We start from the raw sequence: 18369 nt of genomic DNA on the forward strand, positions 1-18369 counted from the left end.
GCGCACACTCTCCCACGCGCACACACACTCGCGCGCACACACACTCGCGCGCACACACACACTCGCGCGCACACACACACTCGCGCGCACACACACACTCGCGCGCACACACACACTCGCGCGCACACTCACACACACACGCGCACACTCACACACACACGCGCACAAACACTCACGGGCACACACACTCACGGGCATATACACTCACACGCGCGCACACTCACACGCGCGTGCACACACACTCACACGCGCGCACATACTCACACGCGCGCGCACACTCTCACACGGACGCACACAGGCACACACTCACTCTTTCTCTCTTACACACGAATAATTTAATCAATACAAATTTAACCATCATAAATACATGACAGGAAAAAAATATGATATCGAGAGCTCCATAACCTGAGCTCGACCCCACACCCTCACCCTGCGGCACCAACATGTGTTTTTATTCTCCCACACAAACAGCCAGCACACCAGCAGAGGCTAATTCATAGGATTTATTCTAGCATTCAGTCCATTTGTTTTCCAGACCTTACAGAAAAAAACAAATAGCTCGATAAGGTCACAATCACATCATAGCCTTATCACCACTGACCTGCAGGCAGATACTTAGCTCTCATCAGTACTACAAGAACACTAAGATTTCATCAATACCCTTTAAATATGTGAAGTGAAGAAGACAAATAGCTCAGACCGTCAGAGGTTAATATCTCCAAAAGCAGACATAAGGCAATATCCCTGCATATCCTCTAATTACAATTTTTTTTTACAGATTGCTGTTCACAATGTATACACTTAAAATCTTTTCACAGTGTGAACGATTCTTGAAGATATTTCCCACTCTTTATACTGATACAATATAACGTTACATAAAATCCTTAATTTCCCTTCTAATATTAAATATTCTACTTCGTTGCCATTTTGTACAGTTGTAAGATTGTTTTCAAAACTGGGATTTTTTTCTTTATTACCATTTGCCCATAAAAGGGACATTTAGTTAAGCATTCTTAGGTCAGTGATGCATCTTAAAGTCTGTCAGATGATCTCTATTTTACACGCACACGAAAAAATGAACCCTTTCCACCGAGTCTTTCGATGCCGTCTAGTGTCATATTTCAGTCGTCTTATTATGTCAGTTAGTAAAAGTCTGCTTTGGCAAAGTGTTGTACAATTCTTTTAAAGTGAGTAACCTAAACAGTGATATTTGAACATCTTTCCGAATGCATGCGTGAGCCAAGATGTCAGAGCCAATTTCAGGAAAAGTGACAAAATAAAAAGTAGCATTAGAGAGTTTGGGACATGTACTGCAACTGATATTTACAGTAAGATCAACGCATTTGCATGTGCGTACACTATTCCAGCAAGAGTTTGTTTACCCCCCAATTCATTCAATACAATTTGGTGAGTTAAAGTTGCATATTTGTACAAAACTACTTAAAGATGACTTTGTTAATCTTTCAATCTACAAACTGATCTGTCAAATGGTAGCAGACAGCCTCCATGTGTCATCTGTGTCCTCTTCCACAAATTCATGCGTCACAAAAATCGTTCAGACGAAATGTTGGAATTTCACAAAGACCCCGTGTGTGGAGTGCAACATCTAGAAGAAATGATCCAACCTTTTTTAACCGACGCGTTTGACAAACGACGATACTGCCACATACTCTTCCGTCAAGTCAGACCACAATTAAACTGTGCTTCACACCTACAGATATTGCTCTAAATGACACGTCCTATCAGAAGAAATGTTATACGGTATACAACGTTGTAGGCGTTTTCTTTCTAGTCGAAGATCGACGTGACTTCTTGTTTCAGTTCCATTTCTTGTTCTTTCCATCACTTTTTCAAGTAGATGTTTAACGTTCCCACGAACATAAAGTGTGTCTTGAATAAGGGGGTTCAAGTCTGTTGTTCTAATTTTCTATAATGCGCTCAGCTAAACATTTACATGTGGCATTAAAATAAATATCACACCTCAAAAAAATTCTCTTCTTATATTTTTTTCCTTATTGTTCTAGCTTGTTTACAGACCAATACACTAATGGTTTTGAAGATGAAAAGCCGATCCTTATTGCACACGATGTTTGGGAGTGTCGATCCTTAAAAGCAGTGTGGAACCGTGATACGGGACAATGCGGTGCACCAGATGGCTGCCGTGTGATGTTGCGTTTCGGGTAACGTACGCGCTCAGTCGACGTACATGGGAGAGCTGGGGGAGGCGGGGATCTCATCCAGTATTTTACACACGTAACCGGCAACATCCACCACTCGCTCCTCGTACATCAGTATGAACGGGTGCTTCTGCAGGAAGGAAATCAGAGAAACTGAATTAGAAAAATATTAAGGTCTGACTGAATGGCTTGAAGTAGAGTGCATATGAACAGGTTCAGCTCAAAAAGATCAAATTTATATTTGGGTTAACTGACAGAAACATTCAACATTTTTTGAACCAGTATACCAGTAGACATAAGACATTTACCAGAAGCTCCCTGTACTTTGGCCTTTTCGACTCGTCCTTTGTAAGGCTGAGAAAACAAAAAGATTTCTTGAGCAAGAGAGCAAAACCAGCACGTCTTGTTTTACAGGAGTACATTTACGTTCACTGGAAACAACACGGAAAGCTGTGGAACGCACCAGAGATTGACAAAGTTGATGAATTTAGGAGAAAATTGTCTCTCCTCAGAGTTGCTTAGTTGAGGTGGGTCTCCCTTCACCACCTGGGTCAGCTGATCAAACACGCTGTTCCACTTGGGGTATGGGAAGCGCCCGGTGGCCAGCTCGTACTGACGGAAGAGACGGAGAACCATGAGGCGGTTAATATTGATATGAAAAGCAGTCGGTGGGAACACATCATTATTACAGCATAATTACCAGCGTGATTCCCAAACTCCAAACGTCCGAGCGCACGTCGTAGCCTTGCCTAGAAGCACTAGGGTCTATCCTTTCGGGCTGAACAAGAAAAAGAACAGGAATGAAAACAAGGGCTGGAATATTTTCCTTACTCAGAGAAACATTTTATCCACAGTTGAATTTCTGAGCTTTGTTATAGACAAGCTCTAAAAATATGGCCATAACTAATATAGCTTAACTTTCTTATATTACAGCAGTACTGATTACTTAGAAAGATTTTCTAGAACAGCAGCTCTGATTGTATTTCTGGCTAGAAGACAAAGAATAGGTTGACTAGTATAAAAGACAAGTTTTCCACTAATTTCTTTTGGAAGGTCAAGAAAGTGGTTGAGCATTTATTCTAACTACATGCAAGTAAAAATGTGCTTTGCTGACAGCGCACAACATTGAACGTATGTCGTTGGTTAATTTGCTGTGGTATAAGAAGAATAAAACATGTCAGGAAGCACATCATACAGTACCACTGATACACGTTCGTTCGTTTGTAATGACGGCATGAGTGATGATGTGACTCACAGCCATGTAAGGTCTACATCCAGCATCTCTGGTCTTGGCTATGGAGTCAACAAGCTGGCCACTGATCCCAAAGTCGCACAGCTTTATGTTGCCATTTCTGTCCAGGAGAATGTTGGAGGGTTTGATGTCTACAAATTATAAATATAAAACATGTTTAAAGACTCGCTCTATAATAACAGAGAATAATAAGAACACTTTGGTGCACTATAGTCTGCTTATGAATCTGGACTTTTATTCATATGTTGGTTAATATATTAAACTCTCACTTTGTCAGTGCTTATTTGACAGCAGGTCGGTTAACTAATAGCACAGCGCCATCTAGTGGCAGGTGGCACATAGAACTTTGCTGAATGTCTCCACTATAATTTGGTAATTATTTGCTGATTTTATAATTTGTTGTGCTTACTATAAAGACTGTTTGCATTATTTATTTATTCTTACATAGCTTCAAAAAAGAAATTTTTTAATCAGACAAACAGCCATTCCTTGCTGTTATCCTTTCCTCGCACATCCTGTCTTCTAACTCAATATTATACTTGACCACATGATGACCACAACTTAAACTCTATTAAATGCATTATTGCACTTTAAAAGTTGCATATTTAGCGCTCACCTCTGTGGATTATTTTCAAGTTTTCTTTCAAGTGATTCAGTGCTTTCACAGTCTGCAATAAAATTCAGAGGGGGGAAAAAATGAAGCATCCTAAAACGCTGGCAGCGACACAGTTTTAAAAATAAATAAATAAAAGGCATAAGATTAGACGCACTCACCGCTAATGTAATTTTGCCTAATATTTCCTCTGGAATGACATCATCTAATGAGCAATATACATATTTGTAGAATTTGTCGAACGAGGTAGACATAAGTTCCATGCATATCCAGCAATCACCCTAAAATAAACAAAAAAAATTTTTAAAAACACAAATTTTAAAAAAAGCAAAACGTTGTAACCATTATTAAACATAGTAGGGCTTATGGAGCTTGACAAAGTTCCCCGGGGGTCACTGTGAACTCTGGGTAAAATGAATCCTGGGTTATCTTGTTTCACACTGCTCATACTTGACCCCAGGTGAACAATTCATCTGATGTCTTACAGTACAATCTTAAACTCTGGATTATATGCGTATTTGCACTGCCAACAACCAGGACTGAATAAATAACAGCTTGTCCTAGGCTTTTGCTTCAGCGAGAAAAAAGAGCAGGCCAACTGTTGTACACCTGAGCAGGCATCAAATTGTATTGTTGGTCTTTATAAGTTTTCCATGAAGTTGTCTCATATTTCCGCCTCACCATGGTGTGCACTTCTGTGATGTTCAGCGTTTTGCGGTCTGATGTTATAGCCGTTTATAAGTGGCTTTCACGTGATATGAGGCGCACAGTGTTCAGTTTCTGATTGGTTGTCCGTTACCAAGCATCGAGTCGTAACATTCTGATACTGCAGCTTTCACGTTACACACGTTTGGCACCGCCATGTCGAGTTAAGTGGAGCGTTTCATAATCCTTGGTAAAAATTGTTTCTAAGCCTTCGTCTTTTAAATAGGAATTCTACTTTTTATTAAAGCTGATTTATACTTTGTATATTTGTGTGGTATGCAAAGATGCTCACATGCTTTTCTAGGAGAGATTAAATGCATGCTGTGTGTATCCAAAATAAAGGCTGTTAACCAGGATTTGGGAAAATTCTAATACGCTGCTGAGGAGGTGTTCAGTTGCTACCCGGGAAAACATTCAGAAAAATACATAATAAAAATATTAGTTTATATCATATCAAGTCATGCTATTAGTTTGTTAGATTGGCGTCTTTAATAAAAACTAAAGCAAGTCAGTTTTCCCTCGTTTTACGTTTTCCTCCAGTACATTATGAGCCACTTAGTACAGATTCTGAAGTACTTTCATTAAGAATGCATGTGATTTATGTTTTATCATCCAAGGTTTGTGTTTTTTTTTTTATCCTTGGCGCTTTACAAATTTTACATCTGTGTTGGTTTCTGGTTATTATTCCTACAGAGAGAGACACAATCGTCGTTTGTATTTGCAGACATTTTCGTATGTTTCGCAATCATTTAAATCGGCCCTTACGAAACCTAGAAAGTTTATTTATTTATTTGTTGCTTAATGCCATATTAGCAGCAGTGACTATATTCATGGCAACATCAACATTATATATAAAAAAGATAATAACAGCAGTGATAAAAAAAATAATAATCATATATACAGCGGGTAAAATAAGTATTGAACACGTCACCATTTTTCTCGGTAAATATATTTCTAAAGGTGCTATTTAGACCAGATGTTGGCAACAACCCGTTCAATCCACACATGCAAAGAAATCAAACCATACATGTCTGTAAATTAAGTTATGTTTAATAATGTTAAATGACACAGGGAAAAAGTATTGAACACGCTTACTGAAACATATTTAATACTTTGTACAAAAGCCTTTGTTGGTATTGACAGCTTCAAGACACCTCCTGTATGGAGAAACGAGTTGCATGCATTGCTGAGGTGTGATATTGGCCCATTCTTCTTGAAGGTTCCATGGGCCTCTTCTATGAACTCTGATCTAGTTCTTTCCATAGATTTTCAATTGGATTCAAGTCAGGTGATTGGCTGGGCCATTCTAGCAGCTTTATTTTCTTTCTCTGAAACCAATTGAGTGTTTCCTTGGCTGTGTGTTTTGGATCATTGTCTTGCTGAAATGTCCACCCTCATTTCATTGTCATCATCCTGGTAGATGGCAGCAGATTTTTATCAAGAATGTCTCTGTGCATTTTCCCATTCATCCTTCCTTCAATTATATGACGTTTGCCAGTACAGTATGCTGAAAAACAGCCCCACACCATGATGTTCCCACCTCCAAACTTTACTGTTGGTATGGTGTTTTTGGGGTGATGTGCAGTGCCATTTCTCATCCAAACATGGTGTGTATTATGGCATCCAAAGAGTTCAATTTTGGTCTCATCTGACCAGACTATTTTCTCCCAATATTTCACAGGCTTGTCCAAATGTTGTGCAGCAAACTTTAAACGAGCTTCAGCATGTCTTTTCTTCAGCAGTGGAGTCTTGTGTGGTGAGGGTGCATACAGGCCATGGTGGTTGAGTGCATTACTTATTGTTTTCTTTGAAACAACTGTACCTGTTGATTCCAGGTCTTTCTGAAGCTGTCCACAAGTGATCCCTGGCTCTTGGACAACACTTCTGATAATTCTTTTCACTCCTCTGTCAGAAATCTTGCGAGGAGCACCTGGTCGTGGCCCGTTTATGGTGAAATGATGTTCTTTCCACTTACGGATTATGGCCCCAACAGTGCTCACTGGAACATTCAGAAGTTTTGAAATCCTTCTGTAATCAATGGTATCAGAATGTTTTGCAACAATAAGGTTGTGAAGGTCTTGAGCGAGTTCTTTTCTTTTACCCATCATGAGATGTTTCTTGTGTGATACCTTGGTAACGAGACCTTTTTATAGGCCATCAGTTTGGACAGAACCAGCTAATATTAATTTGCATTGACAAGGGGCAGGATTGCTTTCTAATTACTGATTGTCTTGGCTTTCCATGCCTTTTTGCACCTCCCTTTCTTCATGTGTTCAATACTTTTTCCCTGTGTCATTTAACATTATTAAACATAACTTAATGTATGGACATGTATGGTTTGATTTCTTTGCATGTGTGGATTGAATGGTTTGTTACCAACATCTGGTCAAAATTTCATGTCAATAGCACCTTTAGAAATAAATTTACTGAGAAAAATGGTGTAGTGTTCAATACTTATTTTACCCGCTGTGTGTGTACATGTGCGTGTGTGTATGTATATATATATATCTATATATATATATATCTATATATCTATATATATATATCTATATATCTATATATATATATATATATATATATATATATATATATATATATATATATATATATATATATATAGCAAAAGTAGCAATAATGATAATTTCTACACAATCTTAAAGTTATGTCACCTAGAAGGTTATGCTCACCTCTCGGAACAGAGCCCCATAAAACTGGACGATATAGGGACAGTCGCTACTCCTCATAACCACATCTAAATCCATCAGAAGCTGCTTCTGTTCTTTTTCATCAACAGTGGAACGAATCCTCTGCAAAAAACAAACACAACAGTCGTGCGACACACAAAACCTATTCTTTCTGTGGAGTTTTCCTTTTAGGTTTCTGAGTTTCTTTAAAATGTCCATACAATGAATTTAGTAAATGGTGTATTGGGTCCTACCTTAACAGCCATGATCTGACCACTGGGCTTATGAACCATCTTGTTGACCGAGCCATAGGCTCCTCGTCCAATCTCGCCCAGGTCTTTCAGGTCTTCGGCAGTAAAGTCCCAGTGCTGCTCAGGAGAAATCTTCAGCTTCCCACAGGACTCGATACTGTGATTGCGCAGCCTTTCTCTGAATACACACACACAAATAATTAAATAAATAAATACATTTGTTGCAGCTGAAAACATCAAACCATCAAACTGGAAAATGGATTCTTCCTCACTTACATGTGTGGGTTATGGAAGGAAGGGTTGGCTGATGCGATGGGGAGTCTTGCATTCGGTTTAATCGGGGGATTTGCAAAGTTTAACTTCAGTGCTTTGCGTTTACCTGGGAACAAGAACCATTTGTGTTTTGCATTAACAAACAATCTGTATCCTCTGCATGGAAAGAAAGAAGCTTTGACTCTAGACTCCTAAATCCAATCCTTGACTACAGCCAAGACCTTTATGTCAGGAAAAAGTTTGATACAAAGGCCACAATACACAAGACACATAATTAAACATGACCTAAATTGCTGTTTTCCAGGTTAGCTTCCAAACATAAATCATTAAATCACTTGATACAGATTTGTTCTAATCTCTGTTAACTGGAATGGGAAAATCCTGATTTTCTTCATCTCTTAGTTAACTCTCAAATCCTCCCTTCTGGACCGGACACCAGGTTCATCTTGCCTCGCACTTTACACCTATTATTCGTGCACAATCTCCACAGTGGTGTTTCTCCTACACAATAAGCACACAAGTTAGTTAGCTAGAAGCTGTGATAGTATGCTTACCTTTTTAACACAACGCAGATGACTTAAGTGTGAAGACTCCTTATTTTGCATTATAAAAGACCTACACTGCTTATAAAGGTGTAATAACAGAATAATAAGAAAACAAAATAACACGGTTAAACAGTGGCGCAAAAAAAAAGGACACTTACTTTGAGGAGCACCAGACAGATTTATCTGAAACCCTGTAGCAGAAATTGATGCCAAAACATTAGAAAAAGTTTTTTTTTTTTAAAAAACTGCAGGCATGATTTATATAGCAAACCACTGGAGAGAAGCGTGAACAAAATATTAGAAAACGAGGAAATTCTTGACCTCGATTTATGAAAACGGCTCGACAAGCATTTCCAAAATATTCGACATTTTTTTAAAATATAAATTTAGACATACTTGGCAAACTTCTCTAAATCCCTGCTCTACGCTTGTGAGGGCACTGATGCCCCAATGATGAGTCAAGATTCGGGTACAAAACTAAAAAGCTCTCGAAAACTTGCATTAAGCTTTACACCAGCTGTAGTAAATGCATACAGGCGAACCCAGGCACGCAACACTAGACTTCTATTTCTGCCATATGCCTACAGATGCTTCTTCAAACATTCTTTTTTTTCCAAAATTAAAATCACCTTTCATGTAATGTTGGTGTTTAAAAATTTTTTTTTTTTTTTACCTGTTTCATTCTGACACCTCCAGCAAGTGTTAGACTCTGTGGAGAAAAAAAACTGCATCATACATCGTTTAAAGTAAAATATCCAACTTGAAAACAAAGTCACTCATGGATAAAATATCCTTTTGACATATGAAAATAAATTATTACAGAATAATAAACACTCCAGTCTTCAGAAACCTCTGTACTCCTATTGACATTAAAATTCACTATAGCACTCATTGCAAGGATGTTAATAAAGCATTGTTGTAATGAAATCCCATGTAATATATTTTAATATATAATATACTAATAGACCTAATACCTACCGCATATCTGTCATAAACTAATCAAGTAACATCATATTAGCAGAAGCTAAAGTAAAAACATTAAGTTAACCTTTACTTGCATTAACATGCATAACAATTGAGTCAACACAAACTCACTCGACTGCTTGAGTATAAGGAATAGTTTAAGGAATAAAACATGATGGAACATGTAGGAAAAGATTCCATGACAGACTGCAGTTAGGGCTGGGCAATATGGCCGAAAACTGTATCACAATATCAGTGTTTCATATCGGTCGATATCGATAATTATTGAACTTTTTTATGGCCCATTTAAAATAAGGACCAGGAGAAAAATATTACATTTAAACATTTTTATTTTAAGCTAAACCTTCCTCTTATCGTAATCCCCTCACTTATTAAGACAGAAATGTCAACAACCAGGAAAACTCAAATAATTAAAATGTAAACATGAGTCTAAAGTCACAATGAACACTTAACAATTATCTCTTAACATTTAAGGTGCAAATTGACAGAAAATGTAAGAAATGCTTAATAAAGTGTAATAAAATAGTGCAAAGTGTTAAATATAAACATAAAGAAACCTGAGAAGTTTAGTGCTAGGAAGTTCATTAGCTGTTCACCTTCTGGTGAATAAAGTGTTTTAAAATGTGTGCATTGTTTTGTAAACATAAATAAAACTGAGGTAGACTGAGATACATTTGTAATATAAAAAACAAACCTGATACAGTACAGTAACATAGTTTGAAATATAAAACCTGCAGAAATATGAAAAAGTAAATCAAGTTATTCTTACTCTAATCATACTTGAAGTTGAACGATTCAAGTATATTTTCGTAGACTTATAATTAGGGCTGTAGCTATTGAATATTTTAGTAATCGAGTATTCTACCAAAAATGTCATCAATTAATCGAGTAAACTGATAAAATGTATTTTTGCTTAATTTAAGGGCAATATTAAATATACAAGAGAAAATAAGACGGGTCTCTTAAATTGAATAATTGGTTTCCTTTTTTTAGAAAAATAAACTTTTATTTTTTAAATGCATAGTATGCAATGCATACAACAATATTTTCTATCAAAAATAAACATTTAGATATTACCCATTGTTTCTCTGTCTGTACTTGTACTGTGAACAATGACAAAGTTGACTGAGAAGAATTAAGTACATTTAAGTGTCATACATTCTGGGTTTTAAATGAACCCTTTTCTGAGATCTGAGAGCAAAACAAAAATATAAATTATAAAAGTATCAAAACTAAGACATACATTAAAATAAATAGTAGTAATAATAATAATAATAATAATAATAATACTGCCTTTAAGTCATGTAACTTAACTTTCAGAACTAAAAGATTCTAAATCTACAGCTCAGGCATAACATAAGCCTTTACTGTCTAATTTGGAATGCTTTGTGGTTTAAGAGGCAAAAAACATGGACAGGAACTTGGACCTAGAGTCATGCATGGTTTCACACCGAGTGATTTAAGCATATATATATATATATATATATATATATATATATATATGCATATATATATATATATATATATATATATATATATATATATATATATATATATTTATATATATATATTTATATATATATCGGAATATAAAAGTCTCTCTCTCTCATCGTGTGTGTGCTTTAAAAGTCTTTTAAGGAGCATGTGATTGCAACAAAAAAAGGTAACCACATGTTCAGAACTGAGGCTTGCCCTGCGCTTTGAAGCAATCTATCCTGCTGCTGAAAACAGACGCTCTGATTGTGTCCCAAAACTTGGACATTTTCTGTCGTTTTCTCCTGTTTGTTTCTTCTCTTTGCTCATTGACATTGTTATCGCGCCCTTCCATTTTTCAGCCCGCACTAGCACGCGCCCTCAAATCAAAAGACCGCCAACTCCTCATGTCTCCTTCCGCTTTTACCTAAGCACGTTGTCACACAGGCACACGCACACAAAATAATTGCACAACGTGACATGAGCTTTAAAATGAATTAAAAGAGGCTTCGAGGCAGAGGAACAATTTTTGTAATCGAGTTACTCGAAGAATCGTTTCAGCCCTAGTTATAATATCCAAAAAACTTCCATACTGGCGCGCTGACTTTTCCTCTTTTATTTACAATTTCCTCGCTCGCTGCGGCTCATTTTCTGCTTATCAGTCGCCGGTTACTGAAGAGGAGTCCAGCACCAGCACGAGACTACGATATGGCGCAACCAAACTAGATACTGTTACATAAATGGCTGTTAGAGTGTTACTCCTCAAGTTGCTAGGTTACCAGAGAGTGAGTGCCTTTGTTAATGCAACCAAACTTGCTTCGCAACCTCTGTTTTCTTCCAACGAAGAATAAAAAATATCGAACGTCTTATCGAGCACATTTTTTATTGCTATAGATCACGTGTCTATCGCGATACATATCGTTATCGTTTTATCGCCCAACCCTTGCAGTGTTGTTGTTCGGCATGTAGTTATTATTAGCACACCAGTGTTGATTAGTTTATTATTGACCCGTTATGTTTTATCCCTCTTTAACCAAACTGATTGGCAGAAAATGTATTTTTTATTATTTATTTTTTATTATTTACTGAATTATAGTGAAACGTGCAGAAAAATATACTGTTTCTTGGCGTTAATAGGATTTTTTTCTCTCAAATGCATCCACCTTTTTTTGCACTCTGGACTGTCACTTTAACTCTGGACTTGCACAGCACAGTACCACTTTATACACACCATACTGTACATGGACACTTTAAGGACAATAATTAAAAACCATACACATTTATGTATATACATTATTCTTCACTTATATTTTCATATTTTATATAGTTTATTTTTATATAGTTTATACTTTTTTATTCATCTACCTCCTTTTGGTTATATTTTTTATCCCCAAATTGCATTCCTTATGTTTGAATACCGGACAGATGCAAAAAGCATTTCACTGCATGTCGTACTCTGTAGGTATGTGTATGGGACAAATAATAAAATTTAATTTGATTTTGAAGACACTGGAAAGCGAGACGGTGCCGACAACCTAAACTCCTTTAATCTCTCAAATGTCTGTTTAGAAAAGTTTTAACTTATCTTTTTTTTTATTTATGTGCCTTTTTTTTGCTATAATAATCACAAGACCTTGTGATTGAGTTATAACTTTGCATGAATAACATACTAGAACAAGCCCATTCATATAAACCTGTGGTTTGAATTAGAGCCAACACGATTATCAGAACTGCTGTTGTAGAAAATTAATCAACAATTAAAGTCACAAAGCCACAACTATAATTATAATTAGGCACAATGCCAGAGATCACCTGTTACTGTTAAGTGTTGTGCTAACAAGTCTTATGTAAATCTTATGTATGTTGAATGCTGCACACTAAGACAGACGATGCTAACATTTCATAACATATAGGCGTCCAGGTAGCTAGCTAGCTTGAACGTTAGCTTAGCAAATGCTAACCTCGAAGAACAGCGAATAAGCCCTGATTAGCCAAAACACAGGCTAAGCTTAGATGGTCTGATAAACTGGTACATCATCTTTACCAACTGGTAAATTATCTCCCAGCATCCTAATTACCTGAATAAAGTGAATTACAAATGTTTGAGATTACCTAAATGGGCCTACGGTGTGTTGTTTTCTTAAAGACTTTTTGAGATAATGACAAATCTAAGCCTTAGAAGTTCGTGAAAATGAACTTGGCCGATATATAAATACATATAAAAGAGAATGTTTTTTTTTGTTCTGTGTTCTAGTATATTCCCCGACATTAGCACAGACTTGTGTGATATACTTTCTGTTCAATTGCTGTCAGGAAGCAAAGTAGAACCTACCAAACCCAATAAACCACTAAGGTGAAAGCAGTGCTGTTCCTTTTCTAACAGAACTGCTGTATTTCTGACAAACTTAACTAATACTTGACTTCTTTATATAAATACAACCTATGTTTATGAATATATTCACGACGTTCGGTTCAGTGTTTACGCAGTTAGCCAGCTAGCTTCCTATCAACGAAAGGCCAAAAAAAAATAAAAAATCACAGACTCTACACTAGTTTATCCTTGACAACTACGACAGATTTGTTGTTCTGTTTCTACTCATATCGGCTAAGAGTATGTACCACCACCTGAGACATTTTTGTGTTAAATAAACAAGGTGGCTAGCGTTAGACGCTACGACTAAAGGCCCAATCATTTAGCCAACTAGCTAAACGAGATACGATAAGCTAACATTAGCATAACTGTGTGCTATGGACGCAGTGACAGCAGCTAACCGTGATTATGCAAGCAACACGCAAACTGTTATATTATGCTACTTAGGTAAGTTATTAAACACTGTGTCCTTACCCTGCACACTGCTCATGGTGGTTAGGTGTTGAGTCTGCATTTGGTGATGCTGCAATGGGGATCCTGTCGCGCTCATGCTATTGCATGAAGTTGGAGAGTTCGTGCTAGGACTGGGAGTCGCCATTGCTCACAAAGTGAGTGTGTGTGTGTGTGTGTGTGTGTGTGTGTGTGTGTGTGTGAGAGAGAGAGAGAGAGAGAGAGAGAGAGAGAGAGAGAGAGAGAGAGAGAAGGAGAGTGAGTGAGTGAGAGAGAGAGAGAGATAGAGTGTGAGTGTGTGTGTGTGTGTGTGTGTGTGTGTGTGTGTTTGTGTGTGAGCGCAGAACCGCAAAAAAAAGGAGAGGACGGCAGCGATATTCCAAACAGGTGTACTGAGACAGATCTCGCATGAATCAGCACATCGTTAGCATAAGAGTAGGACAGAAGGTTAAACCTGCTCCATTACAGCTGCTTGTCTTGCTAATGATAAGTGCAGTGGGCAGAGGGAGCGACATAACACGACATATCCGAGACGGAGAAACGCCACTTCATAATAAAGGTCTGAACTGCCCTATGAAAGCCTTCCAGTATAATTTGGACATGTTCTTATTCACAAAATTATTCTGTTCAACAATCACTTTATCCTAATCACGAACCCTAGGCTTGGGTTGGGAATATACACTTTGGCTAAAAGTTTGTGGACACCTGAGCTTCACACTAATATGTGCTTTTTTTAAACACTGCGTTCCAGATTTTGTCCCATTTTGTCTGTTTCCTCCACTCTTATTGGAGGGGATTTGTGTTCATTCAGCCACAAAGGGCATTAGTGAGGTCTGATGATGAATTAAAAGTCTGTGGTGCGGTCGGTGTTCCAGTTCATCCCAAAGGTGTTTATCTAGGTTTAAATCAGGACTCTTTGCAGGACACTCGAGTACTTCCACACCAACCGTGGCACATCATGTTGTCATAAACCTTGCTTTGTGCACAGGAGTGCACGTTGCATTTTATGTGGCTAGGATGACTTACTTTCAACCCTTAGCTCTGTGTTGTTCTAAGAAGCTCTGTTTTGTTTTATGTAGATCTGTGTTATCTAAGATGGCGCCGCGAATGGCAGCCTCGGTTGGTTGCTCCTTGGTACTTGGCTGAAGACCTGAACTGCTGCAGACTGAACTGCTACAGACCCCTGCAGTTTGCTTACCGAGCAAACAGGTCTGTAGATGATGCAGTCAACATAGGACTGCACTACATCCTCCAACATCTGGACAAGCCAGGGACTTATGGAAGGATCCTGTTTGTGGACTTCAACTCCGCCTTCAGCTCCGCCAACACCATCATTCCAGGTACCTTCCTGAATAAACTGACACAGCGCTCTCTGTACCCACCTCCATCTGTCAGTGTATCACCAGCTTCCTGACAGACAGGCAGCAGTGAGTGAGGTTGGAAAAACTCACATCCAACACCCACACCATCAGCACTGGAGCTCCTTAGGGCTGTGTTCTCTCCCCACTGCTTTTCTCTCTCTACACAAGTGACTGCACCTCTAAACACCCCTCTGTCAAGCTTCTGAAATTTGCAGATGACACTACAGTCATCGGTCTCATCCAGGACAGAGATGAGTATGCTTACAGACAGGAGGTTGAGCAGCAGGCTGTCTGGTGCATTCCAAACAAAATGGAGCTGAACATGCTCAAAACAGTGGACATCTAGTAGACATATAGTAGACATCAGGAGAAACCCCCCTGCCCTCCCCACACTCACCATCATGGACAGCACTGTCACTGCTGTGGAGTCATTCAAATTCCTGGGAACCATCATCATCATCTCCCAGGATCTGACATTGGACATTCAAATTGACTCCATTGTGAAAAAGGCCCAACAAAGGTTGTACTTCCCTTGTCAACTGAGAAAGTTCAACCTGCCACAGGCAACTTGCTCAGGACTTGTACTACTCTAGAGCGAAGAAACGGGCAGGCAACATCACCCCCTCTCACCCCGGCCACAACCTGTTTGCACTTCTTCCTTCAGGAAGACGCTACAGATCTCTGTGCACTAGAATATCTGGCACAAAAACAGTTTTTTCCTCCCATGCCATATCTTAAACAGCTAATACAGGGATTATTACCTGTGTTCTGTAAATCATTCTTCATTTCTAATTACTGCTTCTTTCTCAAGTACTATGTAAATCCTTACTATATAAATGTTTACTGTTCTCATGCCAGATATGTATGTATGTATGTATGTATGTACAAAGAGCACCTTAAAAACCACAACAAATTCCTCGTGTGTCTGCGTACATTTTGCGAATAAATTCTGATTTTGATTCTGATGTTGTTTTATGTAGCACCATGGTCCTAGAGGAACAATGTTTCATTAAACTATGTACTGCGTCGGCTATATATGGTTAAAATGACAATAAAAACTTCTTGATTTGACTTGCTTAGCTCCAGTGAAAGGAAATTGTAATATTCTGACCTGTACGATTGTGTGCTTTGAACTTTGTGACAAACGTTTAGATGGTCAGGTGTCCACAAGCTTGTGGCCATATCTCCACCTTTTGGGATATAGAAGGAACCTGAGGGGAGAAGACGCACATAGACGCAAGGAAAATTTGCATAGAGTCTACCTAAGCTCAGGATCGAACCAAGTATCCCAAAGTGGCTGAACTACTTGCTGTGTTTCTGTGCCACACTTGACATTTAATAGAATATACACTTTAGAAAACTACAGGCTTTCCTGCACCTAACTATGTTTCTCTTTTGTTTGTATCTCAATGACAAGTCAGATTATAGTGTTTTAGACAGATTATCAGAATAACTTAAATTAATTAGCTTGTCTCACAGCAGTTTCCTGTGGCGTACAAAGAATAAAACACTTGAGTAAAATGCGCTTGTAGGAAAACAGCCCACTTTGCCTGGGTGTCCATTATGCCACTTTATCATTTTCCTATAACATTACAATCTGTCTTGTTTTATTCCATACAGAAGGTATGGTTACCCCAGAAAGTAAAAATATTTGCATATAAAGATTTCTTTGTAGTTCTACAGACAGATTTTTATGTTAATAACCAAATCTACTTATTCAAAACAATAGAAAAATCTATTAAAACTTCCAACGTCAGCTATTTGCTAAACTGGCTCCATACCTCGTGATCTTAGTTACAGTCATATGACTTCTTGACAGTCACTTTCAGTTGTGGCCACAATTCCCTCAGAACTGCAGAATGTCTTTGGTTCTTCGGACTCATGCTGCTCTGACTTTAAATCTAAAAGTAACACAGTCATCTTGTACAACTAACTGGAATACAGCAACAGCACAGTGAATCATGAAAACATGTACAGCAATGTCAGTGGAACATGGGGGGTGTTATGGACAAGTCAGGTTTGAGTGAGCTATAAGTACAATATTACACCTTTATTCATGAGTATCGTTTCTTTACAGACACTTGGTATACAAAAAGTGGGAGTGTACGAGTTTAAGTTTATTCTGCATTTAATCAAACAATAAAAATTGGACTGAAATATTTGTTTAAATAAACTTAGATATGTTCTGTGACAGGAAGTGGTGGTAGTTGCTTGCATCCTCTATACTCAGGTTTCCTACCCAAGTCCAAAGACATACATTGTTGGCTGATCTCTAAAATTGTCTGCCGCATATGAAAGTGCGTGTTTGAGCCCTGCAACGGATTGGCACTCCATCCACAGTGGTCCACCTTGTAATCTAAGGATTCCCTGGGATCGGCTTCAGTGGCCCCGTGTAGGATAAGCAGTACAGGAAATGGATGGATGTTCTGTGACATGCACCAGACAAATGTGTAAATAATACTTCTAAAACCTTACAGATGGGAACAGAGGTTATTAAAATGGCAAGCATGTCCTTGAATATTTGTACAAACAATGTTTATTTTAAACACTTCTTTTATTATTATTTACTTCTAATGTCTTCTGGGTATGTTTTGCTCTTGATACCTACAATTATGTTTTCTTAATACCAGTGCCATTTAATAAAAAATCACTTGGAATGATTAAGTATTGGAAGAACAATGAATATGCATTAAAAGGACAACTCTGCAAGGTACATGATGATGCAATAGATGAGGGCATGTTAAAACAGTATTAGAACTACTGCTGGCTACATCCAGCATAGTTTAAAGTGATCTGAGAGATTAGCAGTAAACCTGCACCAGCTGATGAAAGAGGTTATAAGGGGACTTTAATGTTTCCAAGAGACCAGCATGATATTTTAGAGCTGGGGCTTTGGCAAAAGATATACTTTATAGGCAAGAGCAGGATGCCAGAGTAAACAAAATAATAGCAGAGTACAGTAACATGATCTGACATTCACAATCTCTTGACTGTCACATAATGGCACTGCACTAGTCTAGCTTTTAATACATACAGTATAATGCACTTGTTTGTCAGTTTCAACATTAAATATAACGATCAACTGAAGCAGTATCCTATTTTGTAGTTAGTAAAAAATCGATAGTGGGTCAATTGTGGGTCAAACAGAGCAGGTTTTTGCAAGCCTGTTTTGACCTCACAGATTGGTGTGCTTTTGAAGCTGCTGCCAACATTCTGGATGAGCTCACTGA

General features: G+C 38.0%; 1 protein-coding gene across 2 annotated transcripts; it reads right to left on the reverse strand.

Annotated features, from left to right (window-relative positions):
• Positions 1-485: 485 nt before the first annotated feature.
• Positions 486-14280, reverse strand: map2k4b (mitogen-activated protein kinase kinase 4b). 2 transcript variants are annotated; one of them, XM_060861529.1, is made up of 13 exons: positions 13803-14280; positions 9174-9209; positions 8659-8691; positions 7959-8061; positions 7686-7860; positions 7435-7554; positions 4204-4323; positions 4046-4097; positions 3433-3560; positions 2878-2955; positions 2641-2789; positions 2486-2531; positions 486-2307 (listed from the first exon to the last, which is right to left on the reverse strand). In XM_060861529.1, exons 1-13 carry the CDS (start codon positions 13924-13926, stop codon positions 2194-2196), a joined length of 1278 nt encoding a protein of 425 aa, XP_060717512.1. In that variant the 5' UTR covers positions 13927-14280; the 3' UTR covers positions 486-2193. The 2 variants fall into 2 exon arrangements, with proteins under 2 accessions (XP_060717512.1, XP_060717521.1); XM_060861538.1 differs by lacking the exon at positions 8659-8691.
• Positions 14281-18369: the final 4089 nt, after the last annotated feature.

This window comes from Tachysurus vachellii, chromosome 2 (assembly GCF_030014155.1).
Source record: "Tachysurus vachellii isolate PV-2020 chromosome 2, HZAU_Pvac_v1, whole genome shotgun sequence".
NCBI lineage: Eukaryota > Metazoa > Chordata > Actinopteri > Siluriformes > Bagridae > Tachysurus > Tachysurus vachellii.

What these genes read in the sequence shown, in the direction of transcription:
- map2k4b (XM_060861529.1), bottom strand. Translation starts at nt 13,926, where the DNA reads ATGGCGACTCCCAGTCCTAGCACGAACTCTCCAACTTCATGCAATAGC. An exon ending in TAGGCAAAATTACATTAGCG is followed by an intron (nt 4,098 to 4,203) that starts GTGAGTGCGTCT and finishes ATTTTATTGCAG; the next exon opens with ACTGTGAAAGCACTGAATCA. An exon ending in GATGTAGACCTTACATGGCT is followed by an intron (nt 2,956 to 3,432) that starts GTGAGTCACATC and finishes TTTCTTGTTCAG; the next exon opens with CCCGAAAGGATAGACCCTAG.